This window comes from Oryx dammah, unplaced genomic scaffold (assembly GCF_014754425.2).
Source record: "Oryx dammah isolate SB20612 unplaced genomic scaffold, SCBI_Odam_1.1 HiC_scaffold_17, whole genome shotgun sequence".
Classification (NCBI taxonomy): Eukaryota; Metazoa; Chordata; class Mammalia; order Artiodactyla; family Bovidae; genus Oryx; species Oryx dammah.
The window spans coordinates 76,619,184-76,631,687 of NW_024070201.1; the positions used below are offsets into that span (position 1 = coordinate 76,619,184).

The 12,504-nt window shown below is 38.7% G+C and overlaps 1 protein-coding gene across 1 annotated transcript; it reads right to left on the reverse strand.

The window, feature by feature from the left end:
- Positions 1–4,912: 4,912 nt before the first annotated feature.
- On the reverse strand, positions 4,913–5,836 carry LOC120877030 (olfactory receptor 8J3-like). Its single transcript, XM_040259333.1, has one exon. It carries the CDS (start codon positions 5,834–5,836, stop codon positions 4,913–4,915), a length of 924 nt encoding a protein of 307 aa, XP_040115267.1.
- Between the last annotated feature and the right edge of the window lie 6,668 nt (positions 5,837–12,504).

A 12,504-nucleotide genomic window follows, 5' to 3' on the forward strand; every position in this document is an offset into this window, starting at 1 on the left:
CCTAGAATATAAAACTTTTATTCTTAACTGTTATTTTCTCCTATGCTGCAGAGGTTCTGATTTATCAAACCAGGAATCTAGTCCAACCCAAGGAGTGGGGTTGAGAAAGAAAGGCAATAGTAAAGATTGCTAAGCCAGTTCTTTTCCTCTTTCCTAGACAGTATTTTCTGCTGTTTCTCTGGGCTTCCGTGGTGGCGCATGTGGTAAAGAATCTGCACGCAATGCAGGAGGCCCAGGCTAGATCCCTGGAGATCCCCTGGAGGAGGAGATGACTGCTCTTCTACGGAGCCCCACTCTGCTTTCAGTTTCCGTCCTCACACACAGATAAGAACCAGGTGTTGCCTGGCCTGCTCTCACGGCTTTCCTTGTGCAAAGAGAGACACACTGGATTAAGCCCAGGAATTCAGATTTCTAGCATCAGTCCTGCAACTCTGAAGTCTTCAGCTGTGCTAGGATTATTCAAATGCTTACTGAGGGTATCTCCATGTTCAGTGTCAGTAATTAGCTCTTTCTGAAATTCCAGATTCTTTTACCTTGCCCATTCTTTTCTTAATTTTGATTTTAATTTTCTGCTTTAAGAATATATAGCATGTGATCTGCCCCATTAAATGATTTATGGGTCAGTTGTACAGTATTGTTAATTAAAGTTACTATACTCTACAGTGGATCTCTATATCTTATTCAATCTTGTGTAAAGGAAACTATGTTTGTTGATTAGCAATTCCCCATGTAATTCAACTTACTACTTCTGGTTATTTATCCAAAATAACTGCTTCAGTATCTTAAATAGATAGGGATACCCTGCCAGTTCTTCTTCTTTGGGAAAAGGTATCTCTGGTCATGTTTTAATATCCCAGTGCAATATTTTATGTCCTTCCATTGAGGACTAATATTTAGAGTAGACAGAATACAGAAAGTGTGCAGTGAGAAGACTGATTTTTCAGTCTTCAGTCCTGGTGATAGTAGTTAGGAGTTATATGGGGTTCATGGCTTTCTTATAGCTCTTAATAAATCATTATACTTTTTTTTACCAGTCTGCTCACTAAGTTTGTTAAATCTTTCCTGAAAAACAAACAAACAAGTGCTAAGAAACCAGCAAGAAAAACAAACAAGTAAAAATCATCCAAGTTTATGCATGGGAGTTATTTTCATACTGAAGAGCATGCATATCTATATATCAAAATTATTTGGGGGCTTCCCTGGTGGTTTAGCTGGTAGAGAATTCCCCTGCAATGTGGGAGACCTGGGTTCAATCCCTGGGTTGGGACGATCCCCTGGAAATGGGAACAGCTACTCACTCCGTTATACCCACAATATTCTGGCCTGGAGAATTCAGTCCATGGGGTCACAAAGAGGCAGACACGACTGAACAACTTTCACTTCACCTAACTTCAGAGTCAATTTTAGAATAAATAAAATTATTTTAGGTATATACAATGTTTCATGAATAATACATGAATTATTATTTTTCAAATATTGCATTGAGTATATTTACAAAAACTAAATATTATATTAAACAAATACTAAAAAGTATTTGTTATTGATCTAAAATTTAAATGCCACTGAGCAGCCTGTATTTTATCTGGAAATCCTAACATAAATGGATTGTCTTTGATTAAATTGGTGATGATTATTTTCAGGTACCTGTAACTTCTTCACTTGCAATATCCGAATACCACTTTTGACTTTCACAAATCAAAGGATATCTTACATGTAGTCAAGTCATGTGATTAATGCCTTTAAAACTACCATCCTATTCCAGGGAAATCAGTTAGCAAAGGAAATAATGAAATTTTTATCATGTAAAGAATAAGCAGTCAGTGACCATGATAGTGTCCTTAGTCAGAATCTAAGAATCAAAGGAAATTACCAACACCAGAGTTGTCACCAAAATCAATATTTTTTATGTGCTCACCTTTATGAAGAACTGGATTTTCTGCTCTTATGTTTTCCTGATATTTCTTTAGGTAGAGAGAATATATGCTTTTCCTCGTTCTTTGTAATGTCCCTGAGGAAGTAGTATGGAATTTAAATCATCCACAAGATTTAGAAAAGAAATTGCCTATAGTGCCTGTAATTCTCCAGGATATTTTGCATATTCTCTAGTGGAAAAATTGTAAAGAATAATTTAAGGAAAGGAAGAAAGCAGCATAAATGATCTGCAGAGTCCCATGGAGACCTACATGTCATAAAGTACTTATGCACAGAGTCAATGATTTAAATAACAATAAAAGCATTACGGTATGAGTTCTATTTCAGCAAAATTGGAACAGTTTGAAAAGTCATGATAAAACTGTAAATGAATCATCATCACTGTGTAGAGTTTTGTTTTGTTTTGTTTTGTTTTTCCCAGTAAAATAAGTAGTAGGCCCTGGGTTAAAAATATAGCATTTGACCTATATGATATAGATATTACTATCCCCACATCCAGAGGACACCGAGCTAAGACAAACTATTTCATTTGATCAAAACATGTAATTGGTGACTAGAAGGTTTGAAATTAAAACTTCATCTGTGAGTGATATACATACATTGGCCTTTAATATGACAAACACATAATTCTTGCAGTGAAATGTGTTACAATAATAACAGTCTAAATGGTAGTGTTTTCTGAGCTGTTTCATCATTCTTGCATAATGTTCAGCACAACTTCATAGACATTAGAATAGAACACAATGTATTCCCTCTCATAACATTTACCCATGCTCTCTTCCTCTATTTCTTCCTCATGTAGACTGGAGGGGAATTCTATATAGTTAAAAATGGATCTAAAATGTAAAAATGGGTATGTTTTAATAAATGTGCCATCTGTTCCTAATACCTAAATCAAGATATAGAACATCATTAACACCAAAAATGGCCCCTGATACTTTAAATGCCCCCAAAATATCCCTACACCCTAGGCTACTCCCATTATAATGATGAACAACGGCCTCCAACTTCCACTTACTGCTGCTATAAGCTTATTTTCCCTGTTTCTGAATTTCATATAAGTGGAATCACATGATAAACAGTCTCAAATAAGCAGTCTTTCACTCAGCATAGTGATATTGAAATTTATCTGTGCTGCATTTATACAGATACATAATAATTGACTACATGCCTATATCCCATTGTTAACCATCCTCTTATTGATGGGTGTTTGAATTTTGGCTTGTTGTAATAAGGCTAGTGTTAACACTCCTATATAACTGTATATGTGCATATATGTGGGGCTTCCCAGGCGGTAAAGAGCCTGCCTGCCAATGAAGGAGACATAAGAGATGAGAGGCAGTTTCCATCCCTGGGTTGGAAAGATCCTCTGGCAGAGGGCATGCCAACCGCTCCAGTATTCTTGCCTAGTGAATTCTATGGACAGAGGAGTCCATAGTGTCGCAAAGAGTCGGGTGAAACTAAAGTGACTTAGCATGCATGTGTATAGATGTATTCATTTCCCTAGCAATAGGTCTATGAGGGAAATTACTGGAACATAGAAAACTATATACTTAACTTTATAACAAACTGCAGATTTCTAAGCTAACTGTTGCATTTTCATTACCTAAAACCATGTATGAGAATTCATACTTTCTCCACATACTTGCCAATATTTGAAGTCAAAATTTAAAAAAAAAAGATTTATAAATTGAAACTGGGATAAAAATAATATTATGAGTTTGATTTTCACTTACTTGATGATTAATAATACTGAACACTTTTCTATATACTTGCTGTTCATTCAACATCTCCATCTTAAATGTCTAAGTTTTGTTCATTTTAATTCAGATTTTTCTTTTCATTGATATTTAAAATTTTTATAAGTGTGATAGATAAAGTTACTTTTTCAAATTTTGTTCGAGAAGTTTTATTTTTTGATTTTTCTCTTTAGCACCTTGACCCACGATCCTGCACTTTTACAAAGAAGAGTTTTGCTACCACTGAAGAAGACAGAACAGTTTCTCCCACCAAACAGTTCCATGTGTACAAAACAGATTGGGATGAAGAAGAGGAAGTGGGTAGGAGAGGACATAAAGCTGGAAAATCCCCAACCTAAGGGAAGACTGACACTGAAGGCTGAGAAGGGACCAGGAGAACAGAGTCACTCTCTGCTGTCACTTCGAGGATTACACTAATTTTCTTGAAAACAGTGATGTTCAGGGGACTTGGAGTCCATGTTGGACATGGGGACATCGTACTGTGAAGATTTATAAATATTGTTATAATCTTAAGAGAGTTGATTTTATTTGTTCTTTTCCTTTTTTATTTTAGAAAAAATTAACAAGGTTGTGTCAGACTACAAACTCTGTCTCATGAGTGGTTACATAAATATTTCTTTATATTTTTAGCCTTGTCTGGGAGTCCCAGGTAGCTCAGTGGTAAAGAATGCACCTGCAGGGGACTCAGGAGATGCAAGTTTTATCCCTGGATCAAGAAGATCTCCTGGAGGAAGAAATGGCAACCCATTTGAATATTCTTGCCTGGAAAATTCAATGGACAGAGGAGCCTGGCGGGCTACAGTCCATGGGGTCTCAAAGTGTCAGACATGACTGGGCACACACACACACACACACACACACACACACACACACCCTTTCCTGGGATACTGAAATCTCCACACCTATGTGCCTCGAGACCAGTGAATTGCACAGATTTTGTACAAATAATATGGATCTAACTTTCACTAGCTGTTTCTCCCCAAAATTTCTGTGGCTGTTGTTGTCTCACATTTTTCACTTTTTAGATTAGAAAAAAGGGCTTGCATTTAAGATTTCTGTTTGAAAGATGTGGACCTTTTTTCAAAACAGAAATTGTAAAATTGGAAAATCATCCATTCCTTTAGGTTCTAATGTTGTTCAGACTCTATCCCACACAGTGGTAGCCTATCTTAACCATCTCTTTAGTGACCCATAGAGCATAGAGTTCTAACGCTACATTACTAATTGGTCAGAAATTTCCTCAAGGCAACCTTCATGTCCTTGTTCCTCAGGCTGTAAATCATGGGATTCAGCATGGGAATCAGCAGTGTATAAAACACTGAAGCCATTTTATCAGTATCCAGTGAATGGTTATTTCGAGGCTGCAAATACATGAAAAGCAGAGTTCCATAGAAGACTGACACTGCCGTCATATGTGAGGCGCATGTGGAGAAGGCTCTTTTCCTTCCTTCTGATGAACGTATCCTTAGAATGGACAAAATGATGTTGAAATAAGATGCTACCACTACAGTTATGGAAAATATCAAGTTTGTAGATGCAGATACGAAGACTACTGTTTCTGGAAAGGAAGTATCAGAGCAGGACAAGGCTAACAGAGGGACGGTATCACAGTAAAAATGATTGATTACATTAGGAGAGCAATAAGACACAGAAAATACACAGCATGAAACCACAACAGCTGTGGAAAAGCTATAGAGGTATGTAAGGGAAACTAGCAGAAAGCAGGCCTGTTGAGATACCACAACCATGTAGCGCAGAGGATTACAAATGGCCACATAGCGGTCAAAGGCCATCACAGCTAACATGAAAATTTCAGCTACAATGAAAACCAAAAACCCTCCCAGTTGAGTGGCACATTCATAAAAGGAGGTGGTATGCTTTTTTACTAAAAGGTTGACCAGCATTTTAGGGGCTATGACAGTTGAATTGCCGAGATTGATGATGGCCAAGTGCCTGAGGAAGAAATACATGGGGGTCTGAAGCCGAGAGTCCACGCTGGAGAGGGTGATGATGCTTAGGTTCCCTGTCACGGTCAGTCCATAGATGACCAGGAAGACAAAGAAGAGTGGGATCTGGAGGTCTGGGCGTTCTGAGACTCCTGTGAGAATAAACTCAGTGACGCGGGTGAAATTTCCATTAGCCATGTATGAGTTTGGAAAGTCATCTATATGAAAGGAAAAGTTACTTGGTTAGAAATTAAGGAATTATCTTCTAGGACTGTCAATACATGGCAAAAGCATCCCTTGGATGAGATTTCCTAAGAATTTATTGAACTCATGTTTCTGGTCTATTAAATCAAATTTGAAATCATCTATTAAAGAGAATATTCAAGTGTGGCAAATTAAATAGATGATCCAACATTATGAATATTTCAAAGATCCAATCCATTGAATTTTATTAAGTTATGGATATCTTATTAGCTTGAAAATATTTAAAGCCATGATTCATATCATGGCATCATATTGATATCTTCTGCACTGAGTGTGAGAAACTCTTGAGTAATTGTATGCCTCCAAATAATTCAGTGTTCCTTGTGATCTAATTTGAAAATATTTGCTTCTTCTGAATAATGCATGATCTAGTCATTTTTAGATATTATTTAGTTGCTAAATCACATTCATCTCTTTTTTAGTGGCCCCATGGACTGTAGATTGTCAGGCTACTCTGTCTCTGTCATTTTCCAGGCGAGAATACTAGACTGGGTTGCTATTTCCTCCTCCAGAGGATCTTCCTGATCCACGGATCAAACCAACGTCTCTTGCGTTGGCAGGTGGATTCGTCACCACTGTACCACTGATCCAATCACTATTCTGCCCTCTTTTCTTTAGTCCATCCTTGTACTAACATTTATTCAGTGTAGGGTGAAATTGCAAATTCTGTCATTTTTACACTTTTGATAATTTTTATTGATGTAATAATGCTAAACATTTCATTTTCATAAGGCTTCTCTGAAAATTACATTGTATATATTTGCCAAAGAATCAGCATGGAATTATAATATTTTCCTAGAAATATCTGCTTGAAAATGGCTTCCTGTTACTAACTAAGCCAATTATAGACCCTTCTCACTTTTAATTGATCTCAGTAATGGTCTGTGGCCTTAAATATTCTATCAGAGTCTCTTATATGAAAAGGTAAAATTTAGATCCAGAGAATCAATACTATTTCATCATTTAATATAAGATCTACCCTTTAACAAAAAGTTAATTATGTATGTGTATAAAATAATCATAATAATAAAATAGGCAAGATGATACTTTGGGGAATGGTGGGTATGTTTACAGCATAGATTTTTGGTAACTGTATCACTAATATATACTTATCTTCAAATTCATCAAATTGTATACATTAACCACATACAGCTCTTTTATGTCAAACACAACTCAGTAAAGTGATTTTTAAAAGATACATATCATAATTGCCTGACCAGTAAAAGTTATTGATATCTCTTCTCCTAAAGAAGAGATTTGATATCTCTTCTCCTAAAGAAGATATTTGATATCTCTTCTCCTAAAGATGATTTAAAAAAAAATTCTGCAATGAAATAAAAAAATGAAGCAGTGATATAAAACAATTGAAGAAATAAGGTGGTAATAGCACCAAACATTTTTGAGTATTTGATATTAGTTGTTTTTGACTCCAAATCATCCTTTCTCTTAACACTTTGAGTCATACTAGAAGGCTGAGTGCCCAAGAATTGATGCTTTCAAACTGTGGTGCTGGAGAAGACTTGTAAGAGTCCCTTGGACAGCAAGGAGATCAAACCAGTCGATCTTAAAAGAAATCAACTCTGCATATTCATTGAAAGGCCTCATGCTGAAGCTCCAATACTTTGGCCATCTGATGCAAAGAGATGACTCATTGGTAAAGAACCTGACGCTGGGAAGGATTGAGAGAAGGAGGTGGAGGGGGTGACAGAGGATGAGATGGTTGGATGACATCACCGACTCAGTGGACATGGGTTTAAGCAAATTCTGGGAGATAGTGAAGGAGAGGGAAGCCTGGCATGCTGCAGTTCATGGGGTCACAAAGAGCTGGACAACAACAATATAATCTTATTTGTTTCCTACTTGTTCCAAGAGATATTAAAGTTTCAGTTACTTTATTTGCCCCTTACCTCTGGACCTGGTTTGTTGGTTGGTTTAGTCACTATGTCGTGTCCGACTCTTGCGACCCCATGGACTTTAGCCTGCCGGGCTCCTTTGCCCATGGGATTCTCCAGGCAAGAATATTGGAGTGGGTTGCCATTTCCTTCTCCAGGGAATCTTCCTGACCCAGGAATCAAACCTATATATATATATAAAGGAGGTTTATCTTGAGGAGTTTAGTTCCCTTTTTATGGAGGCTGAGAAATTCCACAATCTTCTGCCTACAGTGTATAAAGCCAGGAAAGCCAGTGGTATAATTCAGTCCCAGTCTGAAGGCCTGTGTACCTCTGGACCTACTATTCCAATAATGAGAAAGAAACAAAAGGGATAGAATAAAACACATAAACAAGATAACTGTAGATAGTTTTAAGTGCCATAAGTAAATTACACAAAAATGATGTATCAAGATAACCTGGGAGAATTGCTTCTTAGATGTTGTTAAGAGAATTCCTTTCTGAGGGTGAAGTTTCAACTAAAACCTAAAGAATGAGAAGTAATCAAGTACTGAATAAATCACAAGAAGAATATCCCAGGATTCCAGGCATCTTTAAGAGATACATTCATGATTATAGTATAGACTGTATTTCCTAAACTTGCTGTCCTGAGATAGAAAATCTTTTTTGTTTTTGTTTGTTTGTGTCATGGGAACTTAATAGAGACTAGTGTTTCCTTTAATGCCAGAGTCACTGAATAATAGTGAGTATTAGTAAAATCAGATAATGTAGGTCACAATAAATATTTGGATTTTTTTCTAAGTAAATTGTAAAATAGGTTTTTGGGTAGGTGGGTAACAAGGTCAGCTTTACATTTACAGAAAAAGATTACTCTTGCAGTTTCAAAGATAATGAACTATGTGATTAGAAAGGGGTAGAAATTATAGATTGGAAGGGGGTAGAAAATATATGTGGGAAGGGAGTAGAAAATCGAACAGGGGCATAAAATTTTAACAATGAGTTAAGCAGTGTTATGGGATTTCTGGCAGAAGACAATGAGCCAAAGTAGAAAACTTGGAAATAGAGAGCAGAGGTAAATTTAACAATTGGAAGAAGAAAAAAGATAATATCTGAGACATAATCTATGTTACATTAGGAACAGGAAAGGGATTTGCTTTAGGTCATATCTGAATGGTCTAGTGGTTTTCCCTACTTTCTTCAACTGAAGTCTGAATTTGGCAAGAAGGAGTTCATGATCTGAGGCACAGTCGGCTCTGCGGTTCTTTGTGCTGACTGTATAGAGCTTCTCCATCTTTGGCTGCAAAGAATATAATCAATCTGATTTCAGTGTTGGCCATCTGGTGATGTCCATGTGTAGAGTCTTCCCTTGTGTTGTTGGAAGAGGGTGTTTGCTATGACCAGTGTGTTCTCTTGGCAAAACTCTATTAGCCTTTGCCTTGCTTCATTTTGTACTCCAAGGCCAAATTTGCCTGTTACTCCAGGTGTTTCTTGACTTCCTACTTTTGCATTCCAGTCCCCTATAACGAAAAGGACATCTTTTTTGGGTGTTAGTTATAAAAGTTTTTGTAGGTCTAAATAGAACCATTCAACTTCAGCTTCTTCAGCATTACTGGTTGGGGCATAGACTTGGATTACCTTGATATTGAATGGTTTGCCTTAGAAATGAACAGAGACTATTCTGTCATTTTTAAGATTGCATCCAGGTACTGCATTTCAGACTCTTTTGTTGACTATGATGGCTACTCCATTTCTTCTAAGGGATTCTTGCCCACAGTAGTAGATGTAATGCTCATCTGAGTTAAATTCACCCATTCCAGTCCATTTCACTTTACTCACTCCTAAAATGTCGATATTCAGTCTTGCCATCTCTTGTCTGACCACTTCCAATTTCCCGTGATTCATGGACCTGACATTCCAGATTCCTATGCTATATTGCTCTTTACAGCATCAGGGTTTACTTCCATCACCTGTCACATCCACAACTGGATATTGTTTTTGCTTTGGCTCCATCCCTTCATTCTTTCTGGAGTTATTTCTCCACTGATCTCCAGTAGCATATTGGACACCTACTGACTTGGGGCTTTCATCTTTCAGTGTCCTATCTTTTTGCCTTTTCATAATGTTCATGGGGTTCTCAAGGCAAGAATAATGAAGCGGTTTACCATCCCTGGAGAAGGAAATGGCAACACACTCCAGTACTCTTGCCTGATAAATCCCATGGATAGAGGAGCTTGGTGCAGGCTACTGTCCAAGGGGTCGCAAAGAGTCGGGCATGACTGAGCGACTTCACTTTCTTTCTTTCACTTTCTCCAGTGGACCACGTTTTGTCAGAACTCTTCACCATGACCCGTCGGTCTTGGGTGGCCCTACAGGGCATGGCTCATAGGTTCACTGAGTTAGACAAGACTGTGGTCCATGTGATTATATTGGTTAGTTTCTGTGATTGTGGTTTTCAGCCTGTCTGCCCTATAATGGAGACGGATAAGAGGCTTATGGAAGCTTCCTGAAGGGAGAAACTGACTGAGGGGGAAACTGGGTCTTGTTCTGATGGGTGGGGCCATGCTCAGTAAATCTTTAATCCAATTTTCTGTTGATAGGTACAGCTGTGTTCTGTCCCTGCTATTTGCTGCTGCTGCTAAGTCGCTTCAGTTGTACCTGACTTTCTGAGACCCCACCAGTCTCCCCCGTCCCTGGGATTCTCCAGGCAAGAACCCTGAAACTGTGCTGTAGGTAATGAATATAATGGTGACCTCCTCCAAAAGAGCCCATGCAGACACCGCTACACTCAGTGCCCCCAACCCTTCAGCTGGCCACCACTGACCCATGCCTCTGCTGGAGACTCCTGGACACGCACAGGCAAGTCAGGGTCAGTCTCTTGTGGGGTCACTGCTCCTTTCTCCTGGGTCCTGGTGGACAAGGTTCTGTGTGTGCCCACCACGAGTCTTTTTCCCAGTCCTGTGTAAGTTCTGGCAGCTCTCTGATAGGGTTACTGGTGACCTCCTCCAAAAGGGCTCATGCCATACCTAGGTCTGCCGCACCCAGAGCCCCTGTCCCTGCGCCAGTCCACTGCCAACCCGTACCTCCGCAGGAGATGCTCAAACACGGTTCTGTCCCAGTCTCTGTGGGGTCTCTGGGTCCTGGTGCTCACGATGTTTGTTTAAGCATTCTGAGAATCTCTGGAGGGAATGGAGTTTGATTCCAAACATTAACTCGCCCCTCCTACCATCTTTCTGGAGTTTCTCTGACCTTGGACGTGGGGTATGTCCTCAGGGCTGCTCCATGCCATGCAGCTGCCATTCCAATGCTGCAGCTGGAAAGTTCAACAGTACCAGAATCGTGTACTTCCAGATGTTCAAGCTGGTTTTAGTAAAGACAGAAACCAGAGATCACATTACCAACATCCCCTGGATCATCAAAAAAGCAAGAGACTTCAAAAAAAATATTTACTTCTGCTTTTTGCCTATGCCAAAACCTTTTACTGTGTGGATCACAACAAACTGTGGAAAATTCTGAAAGAGATGGGAATATCAGACCACCTGACCTGCCTCTTGAGAAATCTGTATGCAGGTCAGAAAGAAACAGTTAGAACTGGACATGGAACAACAGACTGTTTCCAAATAGGAAAAGGAGTACGTCAAAGTTGTATATTGTCACCCTGTTTATTTAACTTAGATGCAGAGTACATCATGAGAAATGCTGGGCTGGATGAAGCACAAGCTGGAATCATGATTGCCAGGAGAAATATCAATAACCTCAGATATGCAGATGACACCACCCTTATGGCAGAAAGTGAAGAAGAACTAAAGAGCCTCTTGATAAAGTCAAAGAGGAGAATGAAACAGTTGGCTTAAAGCTCAACATTGAGAAAACGAAGATCATGGCATCTGGTCCCATCACTTCATGGCAAATAGATGTGGAACTAGTGGAAACAGTGGCTGACTTTATTTTTTGGGCTCCAAAATCACTGCAGATGGTGACATCAGCCATGAAATTAAAAGACATTTACTCCTTGGAAGGAAAGTTATGACCAACCTAGACAGCATATTGAAAAGCAGAGACATTACTTTGCCAACAAAGGTCCATCTAGTCAAGGCTACAGTTTTTCCAGTAGTCATGTATGGATGTGAGAGTTGACTGTGAAGAAAGCTGAGTTTCAAAGAATTATGTTTTTGAACTGTGGTGATGGAGAAGACACTTGAGAGTTCCTTGTACTGCAAGGAGATCCAACCAGTCCATCCTAAAGGAAATCAGTCCTGAATATTCATTGGAAGGACTGGTGCTGAAACTTAAACTCCAATACTTTAGCCATCTGATGGGAAGAATTGGCTCATTGGAAAAGATCCTGATGCTGGGAAAGCCAGAGAAGGGGATGACAGAGCATGAGATGGTTGGATGGCATCACTGACTCAATGGACATGAGTTTGGCTAAACTCCGGGAGTCGATGATGGACAGGGAGGCCTGGCATGCTGCAGTCCTTGGGATCAAAGGACAAAGAGTCAGACATGACTGAGTGAATGAACTGAACTGAACTGAACTGAAGGAATAGGAAAGACTTTTGTGATCTTTTCACAGTTAGGCCATTGGCCATGACATTTTTCAAATATTAAAAGATATAATTTAAAATAAGTGATCAAAGTGATATTTTAAACATATTAAGTTTTAGGTATTTATGAGACATAAAACATTCAGGCAAGTTAATATTTAAGTCT